The 17,378-nt window shown below is 40.0% G+C and overlaps 1 protein-coding gene across 8 annotated transcripts in view; it reads left to right on the forward strand.

The window, feature by feature from the left end:
• BANP (BTG3 associated nuclear protein) overlaps positions 1-17,378 on the forward strand; it is a 143,597-nt gene that overhangs the window by 16,634 nt on the left and 109,585 nt on the right. For 5 of the 8 annotated variants that reach the window (XM_054389510.1, XM_054389511.1, XM_054389512.1 and 2 more), the window contains exons 4-5: positions 3,423-3,545; positions 4,278-4,453. In XM_054389510.1, coding sequence (XP_054245485.1) covers positions 3,423-3,545; positions 4,278-4,453 — 299 coding nt within the window. The remainder of the gene's footprint in view (positions 1-3,422; positions 3,546-4,277; positions 4,454-17,378) is intronic. The other 3 variants (XM_054389516.1, XM_054389517.1, XM_054389518.1) reach the window with 1 other exon arrangement.

Raw genomic sequence — 17,378 nt, forward strand, 5'->3', positions numbered from 1 at the left:
ATATTTCCAAATGCTTATTTTAGCTGTTTTCTGCCACTGTGTTTTCTGTGTGACTCCTGTTCTCTCCAAACTGCTTTGTAGATTCTTTGGGTCCTTGCAACCTGCTAACAGTTCATCTCCAAATGCAAAACGATTGGTGGACGCTTCAGTGGTGGTTGTGGCTTGTTACAGAGGTTTTCCCTGTGTATGTGTTGCCTGGTTTTGCCTTTGTGCTGTTTAGCCAGCAAAATCCATGTCACTAAATTAGTATATTCAGTTAGTGGCTCATCTCAGGTGGATTTATCCTGTCAACAATCCACTCTACTAGCTGGAGAAAGTGAATTCTTCTCAAGAAGCCACTGTTTTTGTGGGTGCTTGGTTTATGTATTGAAGTAAGGAAGCTTGAACCTACATTGATGCATGGTGGTGGAACCTACATCTCTGCTGGTGGGTTGTATAAAACTGTTTCCTAACTCTGTTTGTTTAAATTAGCTCCATGCCATGCAGCTCACTCTCTATATTTTCTTCCTTAAAAAAAAAAAATCAATATTCATTAAAAACTCGCCAACCTAAAAGGGCACCTCTCTCCCACCCAACTTCTTCCTTATTTTGTGCCATATTTTAGTGCTAAGCCTCTTCTTCAAATATAACTCAATATGAACAAAATCCTAAGGACTTTATAAATGTAATTTTTATTACATTTATCTCTGCAGCCGAAATTAATTATTCAGAGTGCTCATTAAAAATAAGCTTTAGTAAGTGACATTTTAAACAGGCGTTCAGAAGTGATTGCAAGAAAGATGGTGATAAAGAACAAGGTCTAAAAGGAAGTGTAAAATTCTTGAACAGTTTAAACTGGCCTGTAAAAACTCCAAATGTAGCTGTTTGGACAGTTTGGGAAATGAGACCACATATTGCTGCTGGACTGAGGGGGCTGCCAGCATTGCCACGTTGTAAGCATTTGGTGTGGGTTTTGAAAATGTTCAGTGCTGCCATTGAGAAAATAAACAGAAATTTGCCATTAAAAATAAATTGAAACAAAACAAACAAATAAAACACCACAAAGAACCCCACTAAAAACCCAACAAATCCCCCACCAAAATGGTGTAGGTTTTTCTCCTCTTGATAACGGAGGAAATTTGGTAAAGGTGACTAAGAAGGCAGCACAAACCCCAGGATTCTGGATAGCAGCTAAGAAGACCAGCAGCAAACCCCCATTTGTTGCTTAATGCAGTTCAAACTTCACATACACATGGAAAGCTATAGTACAGTCTGTGCTTGTCTAGGATTAGACAAACATCTTCCAGAGCTTCTCGAGGTTTGCAATCCAACAGAGAATTGGCAATCCACGAGGAATCCCGTTTGTTGCTAGCAACAGATGTCGTTACTGTAAGAAGAAGGCAGGGCTTTAGGCTCTGGGGCTCTTTGCATCCAAACCCCTTGTTTTATCTGTTCCAAACTGGAGATCCATTTATTATTTGCTCTTATGACAGTTTCTTATAAGTCTGACAATGGATGTTGTAGCACTTAAGGTCTTCAGTAGACAGATGAATATTCAAGCAAGTGGGCATTTCATTACAGCTGAAATAAACAGCTGTCATCAGATGCTGTTTAATTTGTGTTTCAACAATTAGCCAAGGAATACAGTTAGGAAAAAAAAATGACCATCAGTCACGTTGGAGATGTTGGACCAGTAAGCACAATAGCAGACTATTTACTATGGGAAGAAAAGAGAAAGAAGAAAGCCTTCTCTGTCACTACACCATGAATTTCCTTCAAAGCTCTCTCCTGAAGTTTACCATGAGCACAGCAGAAACAGTCTTAAATATCAAAACCATGCCTTGAAATATTGAGTAATGTTGTGGGAATAATGTTAATAATTTCTGAAAGCAAATTGAAATGATAAGTTGTGTGCTGAAGTCATTGTTTACTTTGGTTTTACTTTTGCATTATAGCACGGACTTAGTGTGATTTTTCTGTCCAAGACCCCTAGTTATTTCCTTCTACATTATCACTGTAACTCAGAGACTCACTTACGTTGGAAAAGACCTTTAAGATCATTGAGTCCAACCATTCCCTAACTCCACCAAGTCTGGTGCTAAGCCATGTTCCTCAGCTCCACACCTCTGAATCTTTTAAACACCACCAAGGATGGGGATTCAACTACCTTCCCGGGGAGCCTGTTCCAGTGTTTGAGAACTCTTTCAGTGAAGAAGTATCTTCTAATGTCCAACCTGAACCTCACCTGCTGCAACTTGTGGCCATTTCCTCTTGTTCTATCTCTGTTCCTTCTGAGAAGAAACCAACCCCCACCTGGCTCCAATCTCCTTTCAGGGAGTTGTAGTGGGTGAGGAGGTTTCCTGTGAGCCTTCTTTTCTTCAGTCTGAACAACCTCAGTTGCCTTAACTGCTCCTCACAGGACCTGTTCTCCAGACCCTTCACTTGTTCATCTGACCCTTCTTCAGCTTTGCTGCCCTTCTCTGGACCTGCTCCAGCTCCTCAATGTCTCTTTTGTAGTGAGGGCCCCAAAGCCGAACCCAGGACTCAAGGTGTGGCATCACAAGTGCTGAGTACAGGGTGGCAATCCTTGCCAAAATCCTACTGGCCACACTGTAGCCGATCCAAACCAAGATGCTGTTGGCTTTATTGGCCACCTGGGCATCCACTGGCTCATCAACCAGCACTCCCAGGTGTTTCTCTGCTGGGCAGCTTTCCAGCCACACTACCCCTTGCCTGTAGCATTACAGGGGGTTGTTGTGAGTAAGAAGTGACAGAGAAGACTTTCTGGTTTCTCACATGGTAAATGCTCCTGCTTTAATTTTATTTTTTTCAGTATGTGAAAAGCACACAAGAATGGTTTATTCTTTTCATTATTTAAAGATACAGTCTGCCCTGTTCTGCTCTGAAGCCCATAGAACCACCCTCATCTCCCTGCCCTCCACAAGCCCCCAGCCCTTGAAGACAATACAGGTTCTTGAACTATGCTCATTTTGCAATAAATGCTTTTACATTTCTTCTCCAGGGATCACCCTGCTGAAAGTGGTCTGTGACCATGTTGGTTGGCTGCAGTATCTATGAAAATGCTCGCTCTCAGACTTTCCAAAACAAGAATTTGGTGACTCTTTGGAGCTGTGATTTGCAGACTTCTTCCTGCGTATCCTGAGTTGATGAATTCTTTATCACTTTGCCAGGGGTCATGGACTTAATTCCATTGAAGCCATCTGTCATATGAAAGAACTTGAGTGCTTGAAACGGTCCAGATGTCAAATTCGATGCATTACCTACTTCAGCCTTCGTTACATCAACACAATGCTGGGAGAGCAAGGCTTGGAGGCAGCCTCTGGTTTTAAATTGGCTCTTTAAACCATAAGCCTGTGTTAATATTTTGTTTGTAAGGTTTGCTCTTTTACATTCCATTTTCCTCTCTGATTTTTGTCTTGTAGTGTTGTCCCTCAGACCACAGTAATCCTGAACAACGACCGGCAGAACTCAATCGTTGCTAAGATGGTTGGGCAGGAAGAGCCACTCAGCAGAGCAGCAGATTCTCTGGAAAATATCCTTAGCAAGTTAGTAGTAGTTACAGGAATTCTCCCCTTTCACCCCCTCCTTTGGCAGATCAATATCAATCTCTGCAGCAATTGGAAGTGCAAAATGAGGAATGTTCTAGGTAACAATGGGGGAGAAACATTGAACTGACACTTGAATATTCTATTAGGCTTATAGTTCTGCTTAAGGAAACCTCAGATCAGCAGTAAAGGTACACAGCAATACTTCACTCTTGGGGAGAGAACATCTTGGAGGATCTGGGATTAGTTCATTGTTACTTGACAGCTGACAGTTGAAGAGTAGAGTGCCCATAGCTACATATTTTTCACGTGGTGTACAATCACTTGGGAACTGGCCAAGATCCTGCATTAAACCTGCTGAAGAAGGAATATGCAGTAACCCAGAGAGGCTTGTTAGAATTTGTACTATTTAAAGCAAATTTTAAGTTGAACTCGAGATTCTGGGTAGAAAATGCATTTAAAGAATTAAAAATTATATAAATTATGTAAATATTTTTTTTTAATTTGCCACTAGAAAGTGGCATCTTAGAAAGTTTGTACCTTAAAAGTTTTCTCCTCTTGCTGTTTTCCTTCTGTTTTGCTGGATAGCTCCAAGTTATGATTGGGAGTAGGCTTGTTTACAGGATGATCATTTAATTTTGTCAATTAGTGATTTTAATGGTCTTATAACAATGCTAGTCCTGATTAAGGACTGTGTTTCCCCAGAGTCATGTCCTTTTTTTCTCTCTGCAGTGCTGTTCCTGGCCGTAGGCAGAACACCATAGTGGTGAAAGTTCCAGGGCATGATGACAGCCACAATGAAGATGGAGAGAGTGGCTCTGAGGCCAGTGACTCAGTTTCCAACAGTGGACAATTAGGAAGCCAAAGCATTGGGAACAATGTCACACTTATTACACTGAACTCTGAAGGTATGCTGACCTAACTACTTGAGCCAAGTAAATGTGGTGGTAGAATGAAATAAGATTCAGCTGGAAGCTTCAAGGATCGTTGAATTGTTAGGCATCATGTAGGAGGGAATAAATCTGGAGGAATGACTTCATGGAATCATAGATGGCTTAGGCTGGAAGGGACCTTAGAGATCATCTACTCCAACCTTCCTGCCACAGGCAGGGACACCTCTCAACTATACTCATCTGCCCAAGGCCTCATCCAACCTGGTCTTGAACACCCCCAGGGAGGAGGCATCCATAACCTTCCTGGACAACTTATTCCAGAGTCCTAACACCCTTGTATCGAAGACCTTCTTCCTTAGATCCAGTCTAAACCTATTGTCCCTCAGCTTAAAACCATTTCCTCTTGTTCTGTTGGTTGACACCCTGAGGAAAAAGTCCCTCTCCAGCCTTTCTGTGTATAAAGGACACTGAGTTTTAGGTGATAACAACATGATAAATTATATTATATGATCAGTTTTAGAGAATCAGTGATTATTATTTCCTATACACACCTATAATTTGAATCCTAGACTTCAATTTAATTTTTTAACTACTTTTAAAAGCATATTTATTGAATATTTAGCTAAGGGTTGTGGTCATTTATATTTACATTCATGTACCAGAGAAGAATAAGTTGCCTCAGGAAATTATTTCAGCAGAATGCTCTTAGGAGGTGACTTTTGTACTTAAGAAGCAAATGTGTTATCTTTTTGATCTCTAACATTGAAATGAAGGACTCTAATTTAGGAATGATTCTGTTTCTTCTGCATCGTCTCCAGCCATTGGTAAAAAGCAGCACGTTGAGTGTGAACAGGTTAGGATCAATTAATGGGAAGGATTAATTAAAGATGGCCTGAAATTGAGTATTTTAAAATTGAAAGATTTCAGAACTAACAATGGAACAAGTTGCTTTAAACTTTTGATACTTAGAAGACTTCAGAAGTCAGTCTGCTGAAAGTCTCATGCACCAAAGATTGTTCTAGGGTGCCTGAACCTGGAATTTTTTGGCTTGTATGGATGTTCACACAGTGTGCACATTCTAAAGAGCTTTTAGGTTCTGTCCTGTTTCTGTGTTGTGAGACAGAGTTGCTGCTAAAGAGTAGTTTGTTTTGGGTCAGTGGGGAATTGAAGGAGACTGAGACTGCCTGAGGAGTTTGTCTCAAAAACAGCAAAAAAAGATTAGATTGCAGATAGGGCTGATAGTGGGTGTGCAGATGCATATAAAATGTGCTTTTTGTGGAGCCTGTTAATATTTCATACATCTTGGTGTCAGCTATGCCAGGATCAAAGCTGCTAACACAAGGAGGGTGTTTGCTGCATAATGCCCTTTTTGACTTGATTGTTTGGCACCCATGCACACAGACAGATGTGATGTTGGCCTTTTATGCCATTGTTGTATATGTAAATGTTGAAGAAAGAGCTAATCCATTAATGCCTTCAGATCTGACTTTCTTCAGACCTCTAGGAGACTCATCCATTAAAAATCTCTGCAAGACTGATGAATGCTCTGAGAATCAGATTAGTAACCCCCCACACCTACACCACCTTGCCCTCACGAAGATGAGAGCAGACCGCTTGCACAGAAGGAATGCTAAGTGAAGTAGCCTGCAGGATGTCACCAAAATTAAATTATTAATAAAAGAAGTGATAAAGAATAATAGGTCTGTTGTGCAGACTCGTTTTCTTCAGCAGTAAAAGGTATAAGTGACAGCAGCCATCAGCTTGCTTTCATTGTCTGTGAAAGAATTCTGAGTGACTCCGAGTTGCTCAAAGGAATCTTGATGGTAAAATAGGAGGGCCTGGGCATGGTGTACTTCAGCCTTCATGGCCTGAGACTAAACAACAAGTTTTCAGTATGACTCCCATCTGTCTTAATGTGTCTGGAAAGCAAAACTAACCCATGTTTATAGTTGGGCTTTAGCTGACTTTAGATACGGCATTGACCTGTGGATATTTTCAGCATTTAGTTAACAGATTTATATGAAGGTATTTGCTCTCAGATGGCTGTTTTCAGAGAGCATTTAATCACCCCATGTAGTTTAAAAAAATATTAGTATTATTGCCTTTCTGTTCCTGAAAAATAGTTGCACAGAAGTCTGGAGCTCAGTTCCAATAATGGTCTAGAATAAGGGTGTGGTTTGTTTTGCTGACTGGACACCGTGACGTGATTTGCTCTTTTTACTTGTGCAGTAAAAGTGTGTTCTCCCTTTTGTTTGAGCAACAGTTCCTTTATTCTCTCAGAAAATTGGAGATGCTCACCCATTTTACAGCTGCAGCTAATGGTCTGCAAAGCATTGATTTTTAAGATGCAACACTTATGACCCAAAAGCACCTAGAGCTACTGAGTGTCTCATTTTGGTGCAATTTTGTACATTTTTCCCAAATGTGACTTTGGAATAATTAATATTCCTTCACACAGGGATGATACTAGAAATATCAACACTTGACGTATTCATTGGATTGCAGTCCTGACAGTGGTGTTCATGAAGCAGAGTTGCACAACTGAAGATAAAACGTAGCAAGAATAGAATTGTTCAGTATCAAATTATCAGTGTAAAATAAAATTAAAATAGCCTAGAAGCTTACTAGCAAGTGATTTACTTTTTTTTTATTAATGTAATGTTTTTGGCATAGAAAATACCAATTGTATCCTCAGCCAGCCAACTTGGAAATAGTGAGTTTTTTTCATTTAACATATAATTTTACCCCACAGATATTAATAACTGTCAGAAGTGATTAGTTTGTTGTTTTGAGTGCACATTACTGTGGTTTTTCTGCTCTAGCTTTGTTGCAGCCCAAGTGGATCTTCTGGGGAAGTGTTAGTAAGGATGTATAAACAGCAGTGGAAGTTTATAACCTCATTCTGTAGGTATAGAATTGCTTTCCTACAAATGGGAGGACAATTTAGTACTAAGATCAAAGTTCAAAGCCTTCTTTTACCAAACTTACTCTTTAAGAAGTTACCTTCCTCCAGAAACACTGTTTGAAAGAATCAAAGGCTGCTGAGCCTCTCAGTTTAAATGGAGATGGGACATGGACTTAAAACTCATCAGCTGGGAATCTTTGGTTTCTAGGGATCTGGATTGGAGCTTTCATTTAAATCCTAAGTAAAAAAAGAATTTTTTTTTTCCTTTACTGAACAAGTACAGGTGTGAAGAAGCCCAGGTGTGTGACCCACTACAGAACTCACAATTTGAGTAGAAATAAAAAAGCGGACGATCTTAAGAAACATAAACCCTACCAAATCAAGCTGTCCGAGTTGCTCTATTCTGGTAATTTAAACTACTCCAACAATGCTAAAATGTGCTGAAGAACTTCTTCCTAAGATCCAGTCTGAACCTACTCTCCCTCAGTGTTGTCCTATCAGTAGATGTCTACCCTTATGAAAAGTTCTCCAGCCTTCCTGTAGGTTCCATTCAGGTATTGGAAGGCAGCTCTAAGGTCCCCCCAGAGCCTTCTCTTTTCTGAACAACCCCAGCTTCCTCATCCTGTCCTCATACCAGAGGTGTTGTAGCCCTTGGGTCATCTTTGTGGCCTCCTCTGGACTCACTCCAGCAGCTCTGTGTCCTTCTTATGATGGGGGGATGAGAACTGGGTGCAATATTCAAGGAGGAGTCTCACAAGAGCAGACAGGGTTTGGGAGTCAGAGAGCCATTAAGTTTCACATACTAAACTTGCTGAAATTGTTCTTTTGTTTTTAATAGTGGCATGGGAGTTTGTGTGCTAAATGAAATGATGGCACTATTCTGCTTTCCTCTCTGCTTTCCTCTTACACTTTCAGGGTGGTAATGAAAGGAAAAGTTTAGATTGTGAAGTTATTTTGAGACTATTTCTCCGTGCTTTCAAATTCTTACATATTTATGAAGGTCTGCAGACTCTGAATTGGGTTTCAGCAACCTAAAATGCTGCAGCTGACATGTGGTGTCCTCGTTGCACAAAACTTACTGGTGAATCAATTCTTTAGGCCTTCACATCTCTGAAGATACCAGTGCTAACTGATTGCATGGTAAGGCCTCATGTAGTCTCAGTTCATGACAACTTTCATCCTAACATTCCTGAGTTCTTTTGGATTTTGCCTTCCGCCTCACAAAGTAATACCATGAAGAACATTAGATCCATGTTAGTTTTAAATTACAGAAGATTTAAACCTATGTTATTAAGTACCTATACTCTTTTCTGGCTTTAATGAATTCTCTCATGCTGGTATGTGGCTGTAATCCTGTCAAGGGTTGGTTTTCAATTGCCTAAGCTATAACCTGGCAATCGTATGAACTTTCATGCTCACCACAAAGCTGTTGCAAAAATATTCCAACATTCTCAAATGTATTTGTCTAAACTTTTTTTAACTGAGGAGTTTCAGCATTAGACAAAGAAAAGCAAGTCGCAGTAACTATGAGCAAATGAGTTCTGGTGAGAATGGTGAGTAGATTTTCAACTATTTTCAACACTTAAAAGCAGTCCTTAATGTTCCTAATAGGTAACATCTGAGATGAAAATAACACACTTTTGGCTAGGTTCCAGTTACTTCCCATCTTCTTACTGTAAGGACTCTTCTTTGGCCTTGTAGTCAGAAAGAATTACAAAGAGGATTTTCCAAAAGTGTCATTTTTAACCCCTTCATCATCTTGCATACCTTTGCCTACTCCCTTGCACTCTTGTTCTGAAGGAAGATCTTGTACTTTGCCATCTCCCTCACCGTTTTGAGTCACTCTGCATTCCTCAGCCACAGGTTTCTTGCTTGTAATGTTTTCACAGAGACTTTTATGCTTTCTGCTTCCTTCAGAGGAGATCCTCATAACTATTTATGCATCGTTGTCCATAATACTTGCTCATAAAGTTGTCTTTTTTCGTGGGGTTTACTTAAAACTTAGCCATAGTTAAGATACTTCTAAGACACTTTCTTTTAACCTATTCCTTTTTTTTGGTGATGCCAACCATCTCAGTGTTGAGTGGTCATCTCCTACCTGTAGGTGATCTATTTATTTGTCTTCTGCCTTATTCTTGGGTTGTAAAATAGCTGGGTAAGGATATTGTGTTTGTTCTGTACTTAAGTGGTATCTTCTGCAACACTCCATTCTGATTTAAGAGTATTACTGTCTTAGATTTGTAGGAAATAGTCAAAAATTGTGGCTGTTGTCTGCAGTTTGTTGGGCAAACTGTTTGGAATTAGTCTATAAAAGGTCACAATTAATAAAGAACTCTTTCTGGTAAGTCTTGAGCTTGCACTGAAGAGCAGTGTCAGAGTTTTATATTATTTTGACAAGAAAAGTGTGCAAACAGCAGAAGGCAAAAGAACAGATCATATCCAAATAGATTTTCTCATTAATTTGGGTAATAGTTTTGCTGTGATCAGGCAGTTCAGTGCGATCACCAAAGGTGGTGAAATGTATTTTGAAAAACTTTACAAGCTTTTACTCTTCAAAAGTTCACATTAGAACACCAGGAAAAACAGAATTTTGCTTTTTGTTTCAAATGCATCTTCTGTACATAGAAGGGCATTAACTTCAGCAGCTGCTTCAATTTAGCTCCACAAAGCTCAAGTTTTGAGTATTTCCTGTTCAACTGAAGACTGAGCTGTCTAAAGACACTGAGTGTTTGATACTTGCACACTTGTCTAGGAGATACCTGAGCATTATTTTGCTTAATACTAGATACTATTTTCAAGATACAAGAGACTTCAAGACGTAAAGGATGTTATAATAATACTCTTCTTACACATATTTGATATCTGGTAACACTTAAAATATTTAATCTGTGATTTACTGTATAAGCAAGAGGAGTGTCTGTTGCTAAAATATTAATGCAGGTTATGTTACCCTTCTAGATCTTCCACAATAGAGTCACTGTCCTATTTTTAATAAGGAAGGGAAAAAAGCAGGACCTCTCATCTCTGTCCCATAAGAATGCCCCATTCAGCATTGCTTTAAAAGCAGATATGTTTGAAAACGTCTCTACTAAAGCCAAGACTTTGAAATTGCAGAGAAAGAAACACACTGTCCTTAGTATCTCCTAAGCATGGGAAATGCTATTAAACAGAGCACCACAAAAGCTGATCTTAAGTGACACAAATAAAATATCAGGATCTGTTGATTTACAATTTGGTTCAGTGAACTTTACCCTTGATGCACTGGTGTGTGGTGTTTGGCACCATATGTGATAGTTTTGTGTCATAGCTACTTGCTCTGCGTTCCTTTTACTGCATGTTAAGACCATCAAAAATCTAGAATGAGATGTGTAAAGGTGCATTTTTTAAGAAGGGGAAATCGGTCTTCAGAAGGTATGAATTAAAGGATGAATAACAGTTTTCCAAAGAAAACTTTTTAGTCAGCTATAAAATCTTAGAATCACAGAATTGTTTCAGTTGGATGAGACCTTTAACATCAAGTCCAACTGTTAACTAACCCAGTGGTGCCAGATGGTTACTAAACCATGTCCCTCAGCACCACATGAACACAGCTTTGAAACCCCTCCAGGGATGGGGACGCCACTATCCTTCTGGGCAGCCTGTTTCAGGTCTTCACAGCACTCAAAAGGAAGAATTTGTTCCCCATGTCCAACCTAAGCCTCCCCTGGTGCAGCTTGAGGCAGTTTCCTCTCATCTGTTCAACTTTGCATCTGAAGCAGTCATCTTACAGTAGTACTATAAACTAGTCCTCAGAATTTGCTTTCCAAATGTGATATCCAAGCTGCTCTTTGTAGGTGGCCTACCCTTACCTGCCCACAGGATTGCCCAGTTCACTGTAAGGTCCACTCTCAGATGTTACATGATCATTTGCATCACTTTGCTTGTCCTGCCAACCTCATTATGACCAGATACAGACAGCAAGAATGATCTTACCAAGAGCAACCTTTTTGTACCTTAAACAATGCTGTAACTAGCTGATGTGAAGACACAGGTGGGACTTCAAAAGCTTCAGTCACTTGTTAAACCCATAGAAAACTACAGGAATTGGGAGTTCTTTGGTTTTGATTTGATTATTACTGGGAGCACACAAGTGAGCAATGGTTTCTTTCAGGCATGTGTCACAGTCATGTTTGGATTTAACAGCCTGGGCCCCTGTGTAAAGTTAAATATAACAAAGGTAATAAACAAGAAAGTGGGCAAAATCTAAATTGGAAATCCAGTTTTCTGACAGGAGCCACATTTAAAGAGCCCTCTAAGTCCATGGATTTTAATTTTCTCAATTTTACCTGGATTTTTTTTTTTTTTTTTAGCCAACCATTTTAAATTGCAAGTGATCACTTAGTCCTTACTTCTTACACCTTTTGAATAAAATCCCTGGCCTTCCCTGAGTCATCAAGCAAGTGAATCTCCTCTCTCTCATGTATCTAACCATGAACTAAAAACGAGGCTTTATTTTTAGCAAGTCATTTCACTGATGTTATTCTGAGACTTCTGTGCACCCTATGATATTTGGTGAGACAGGAATGCCTTGGTGCTGCCTATCTATGTTCTTTCATGCTGTGTGTTGTCTAGCAGGCAACTGAAGAAACCATGAGGTACTTCAGATATATTGTTAGAATATCTTATATATTCTTCCAGTCCTCTAACTTAGAAGCTCTTAGAACTAAGATCTAAGTTCTTAGAACTAACTTAGAACTGCTTAGAAGCTAACTGGAGCTTTTTCTCCATTAGCCAAATCCTGTGTGCTGTACAGACCCAGTAGCTGGAGCACAGGATTCTTCTGGCCACCTTTCTTTTAAATGTACATGGAAATTAAGTTATTCTTCTCTACAAGAATAGTCAAGTGTAAAACTCCAGTTCTCTGTCCTGGGTTTCTGATCTTCATGGACATGTGTGTGTGTGTGTGTGTGTGGTGGATACTTCCTTTTGCCAAAACTCCCAGCTTCTTAACTGCTGTGGTGGGAGGAGGTTTTGGTGTATTTAGCTTTAAAGCCAGATCTTAATCCTCCTTTTAGCATAAGCTTTAAATCATGTTGCTGGATGTGTAGGTTAACATATAGCCTGATTGTCACTCTGTTCCTTGTATGTAATGATTGATGTTTATTAAAGTCTGTCAGTAAATCACTACTCCTGTGAACTCCTGCAGGGGCAAAGGACTTGTGCTAATTGACAGGAGTTTATTTGAAATGATGATGTCGAATCTTCTGCACAGGGGCCAGAACACTATTTAATTTCACTAGATAGGAGGGCTTATTTTTGTAGGTTAGCATTTTGGGTGTTGCTTTTTAAGATTGATTCATCTTTCTGCCTTTACACTGCAGCTCCCAGTTGTTTTTCTCTGCTGCAAATGCCAGATTTGCACCCAGCCTTAATTAGCAAAATAAACACAACTCCTCAGAGTAGTGGAAGGTGTTAATTCAAGTGGGCAGGTGTTTCCTTTTGTTTTTCCTGGTGTAAAAGGAGTGACTGGCAGCATCTTGTGAGAGCAGAGCCTGGCTTAGCCTCTAGTCCTACTGCTAATGCTCACACATCAAACCAGGGGAGCTATCCCGATGGGAAGAGGTGAGGAACAGTTAAATGTCTGTCATCTCCCTGGGTGGGAGAACACAGCCATATGTCGAGGGGGAGTCTGAAAGCTGCAGCAGCTCCTGTCTGGTTTTTGTTCACTTGACTTGGGTTTTCTTGATCCTGGCCCCAAAGCTTGCTCGCCCTGTTTCCATAGAAATCCTTGTTTGTGCAGCAGCCCCAGCTGCCTCCCATCTTCCCTCATGTCCCTGCAGAAACAGTGGAACGGTCAGCTGCCTTGGGAGATAAAAGAAATGGACTTAAAATAGGACAAAAAAAGATTTGAAAAACAGCATTGAAAAGCAAACTAGTTCTGGATTCGGTAGAATGGAGATAAAGGCAAATTTTCTGATCTCTTAAAAAAAAAAAAACACTAAACATTGAAGAGAGATAGAAATTAGGCTGTCTGTCATTGAAATGAGCTGCTGAGTACAGAGAGGAAATCAGATAAACATGTCAGGACTTTTAACACTGTAAGTAGAAATGATCAAGAGCCACTTCTCTGATGATTGAATATTTGACTTCAAGAAATGCAAGGAAGTACCTTTCCACACAGCATTCAAAAAGCATTCAAAATGCAGCAATGCCAGTAGGAGAACTTACAAAAGAAAAATACTCCAGGGCAAAACAGAGGTGCATTGATTAGCTGAGTTACAGATGAGTGTGTGCATTTATGCCTCAGTATTTTGGAGAAGTGTGTGCTTTGACTGTGTTATCCCTCTACAACCCTTCACATTACTTCTGTTCCTTTAAGGAACAGAAGCTATGTGTGGTTCTACAGTGCTTAGTGGAGTCCTGACTTGGTATCTGGTTGTTGGCTACATTAAGCCAGAACTCCTGGTTTCATTGCTGGAGGGAGATTAAATCCAGGATTCCCAGATGAAATTTTGCAGACAAAGATGATAGTTTGCAGGCTGTGAGAAAATACTGAAGAAATTTGCCTTTAAGATGAAAGAAATCATGGCTTCAGGCTGGAAGAGGATAGGTTTAGACTGGATATTAGGAAGAAATTCTTTTCAGGGAGGGTGGTGAGACACTGAAACAGGTTGCCCAGGGGGGTTGTGGATGCCCCCTCCCTGGAAGTGTTCAAAGCCAGGTTGGATGATGCCTTGAGCATCCTGGTCTAGTGGAAAATCCCTGCCCATGGTGTTGGGGGAGGTTTGAATTAGGTGATCTTTAAGATCCCTTCCAGTCCAAACCATTTTATGATTCTTATTGCAGTGTAGGTGCTAAACAACCTGACTCATCTAGATTCTATCTAGATACTGCAAGAATGCCTGGGTGAAGAACCATTTTGGTAACCATAAAGAAGTGTTTGAGTGCTAGGAAATTCAGATGATGCAGCTTAAATCAATGGTATGTATGTACTTAATTGCTCAGGGAGAACTTCCATCAGACTGACTCTTCCCCCTTTCCTTACTCAGCCTGCCCTCTCCCATCTCACACCACTTGTTCAGAGCAGTTCTGCTTCCCTCATGAGTGGCACTGCACTTCCTCTTTTCACCAGGTTTTTTGTGCCAGTCTCATTGTATTTGCTCTATGTGAAGTGGCAGATGTGTTGGCAGGCTGGTAGAAATTACATTTGGTTAGGAATAGTTCAGCTTAACATGCCCTCAAGTTGCCGCAGTGAGACAGCAGAGTCATGGTTAACTTTAGCCATGCGAGTTCCACTCAGCGCAAAATGATTATGAAGCAAAATTCCCTTTCTGTTGAAGCTTTTTTTCAAAGGCAGAAGGAAAATGCAAGAGATAATTTAATGTGGGGCCTGTATTCATAGGTCAGAATAACAAGAGAGTGTCTTTTTTTCCAGGCTAACGCAATAAAAGAGCAGTTGCATGTGGTAAAAACGGTATGTTCTGGACTCTCTGCCAGTAAAAAAGAGAGGAAAAAAAGAAGAGAAGATTATTTTGCAGATTTGGGGGGGGGGGGGAATCTCTGGTTCTTGTAGATTGGTTGCATTTATTAAACAAGTCTGCAGGTGAGAGGTGTCCCATAAGTCGTAATAACTAACAGTAGGTCTGTGAGCTGGTAAGGCAGTAGGGTGTAGAATCTTTCCTAGAACCTCTGTGAAGAACCCAACACCTTTATCCAGAGATGGTTTTGCTTTTCCGGCTCTGCCCAAATTTTTATTAAGCAGTCAATTTATCTTTGGGAACAGACTGTTGTTTTCCATGATAATGCTAACCAGACTTGTGGGGAAGCCAGACACAGTGGCATTCAAAACAAGCTGTAATTAATTTGAACCACATTAGTTTTCAGATGGCACTTGGTATGGTGAGCAGAAAGCAGCCAGTGTGTCCTATTACACAGTTCAGGGTAAAAAAGTAAGGTTCAGATAAATATATATATATTAAAAAAATGGTGTATAAAAATAGAGCATTTTGGTTTCAACAGAAAAAGGTTTGAGGGACCAGCTGCTACATACATCAGCATTAAATATTTTTCCTTATGAATGATTGCAGTTGATAATCTGATGTTTCTAATGATATCTCGGGATTGCATAAGCTAACATTTGCTTCACGCTGTCATTATTCATTGCAATAAACTTGCATCTGACATGTAGTATGACTCAACCCAAAGGTCATGTTGGAAAAGTGGTTTTTAGCATTTTGGGTTGCTTTTATGTTAGGTTTTATTGCATACTTTTGGCTTGTAGTCTAGTAAAATGCAGGCTGCTTAACCTATGGCAGCACTTGGAAATAAAGATGCTGCTTGCTCCAGGGGTGCTGTTCCATGTGAAAAGGTTATGCTCATCTGTCTGAACTCTGTCACTCTGTTTTGGAACTAGAAGGGTTATGGAAATCAGGAATTTTAGTGACTTGGTATGTACCATGAAATTCTAAAGGCAGTTAATGAAAGATAAATCATGTCATTGAATGACTTGTTCACATTTTACTGTTCTGAAGGTGTGTGAAGCAATAATGAAATATTTCAAGGCTCTATTACGGAAGGGCTAAGTGACTTCGAAGTCAGGAAGCTTTGTTTTACTCCTCAAAGTTGAGCAAACACAGAAATCAAATCCAAATGGGCTGTGTCAGTGAACAAAGAAGTGGTAGTGGAACATTGTTCTAGCCAGTTCCAATTAGCATCTCCAAGATCTGCACTGGAAATTGTTTTTACCTGGCATGAGTCTCATTTGAGGTCCTGTGTTGCATCCTCCACTTCATCAGGGATTGATCATCCTTATGAGCTGTGTTCAAGTTTCTGGTTAGCCTTGAATCCACTAACTTCTGGCATTGCCTGCGAAGATTAATTTGCAGTGAGGGCTTAGTAGTCCCTGTAAAATAAATGCCTTTTAGTTTTTTCCCTGTCAAAATGAAAGGCTGGGACAGAAATAAAAAAACTTCTTTCTGTATAAAATGTTTGTGTACACAAGGGGAGTTAGGTATAGTTCTGCTGTAAATGACCTTGTGCTTGGATAGAAGGGAAGGTGATTAATGGTTGATTCATTATCTGTATGCTGGGCCTGTTTCTTGCTAAACTGTGTTTAGGAAATCCTGTAGACTTCTGGCCAGTAAATCTGAAGAAAGAGCAGAATTTTGACTTCAGATGTTCTGCTACATTTGGAATGATTGTCGTTGTTTAAAATACTCTTTTAAAAAGTGATTCAGTAAGGTACTGCTCACTATTTATTGTAATTTCTCAGATTTATCATCTTGCTTAGGCTGATTTTGATGCGATGCTTCGGCGAAAAAATGGGGTTCAAAGCTTCTTGAAATGAGCTGTACTTTAAGGATGTTACAAAGTTGTAGTAATCTTCATTTTTAGGAGATGACTCACTTGATGAATGAGGACACTGTGAATATGGTGTGCTCGCTCTCAGCTCTGGCCTCTGGTATGAGGCACTTCAAAAAGATATCTGAGAGCAAGTTAGACATCTGGATTAACTGCACCAGTTCCTTGTGTAGACCAGAACATAATGGCAATAACCTTTGGTCACCATTGGTGTGGATTTGAGAATAACTTTGTAGCAAATCTTGTGAGCCATTAGTCATGCTAAATTCTGAAGTCATGCTAAAATTCTAAAATTCTCCAGCTAATTCTGGAGACTATGAAGAAAACCTGGTCTAGTAGGAGGTGTCCTTGCCCATGGCAGGGGGTTTGGAGTTAGGCGATCCTTAAGGTTCCTTCCAACTCAAACTGTTTTGTGATTCTTGACACTCTTCAACTTTAGAAATAATAATGAAATTCTACCTGAGTTTGGAAGATGCAATGGGAAAGGAGGTTATTTGAAAGCCAAGCTGTAAAAGTAGTTGTTTTGAAAACTGGACTGGGTCTTGCATCTTGCCTTGAGCAACCTGGTCTCGTGGAAGGTGTCCGTGCCCGTGGCAGGATGACCTTCGAGGTGCCTTCCAACCTAAACCATTCTACGAATCTATACATTTAAGAAATGTTGACTGTAAGTTGAACCTGACTGTTTCTGTCTCCTGG

This window comes from Indicator indicator, chromosome 19, assembly GCF_027791375.1.
Source record: "Indicator indicator isolate 239-I01 chromosome 19, UM_Iind_1.1, whole genome shotgun sequence".
Lineage (NCBI taxonomy): Eukaryota > Metazoa > Chordata > Aves > Piciformes > Indicatoridae > Indicator > Indicator indicator.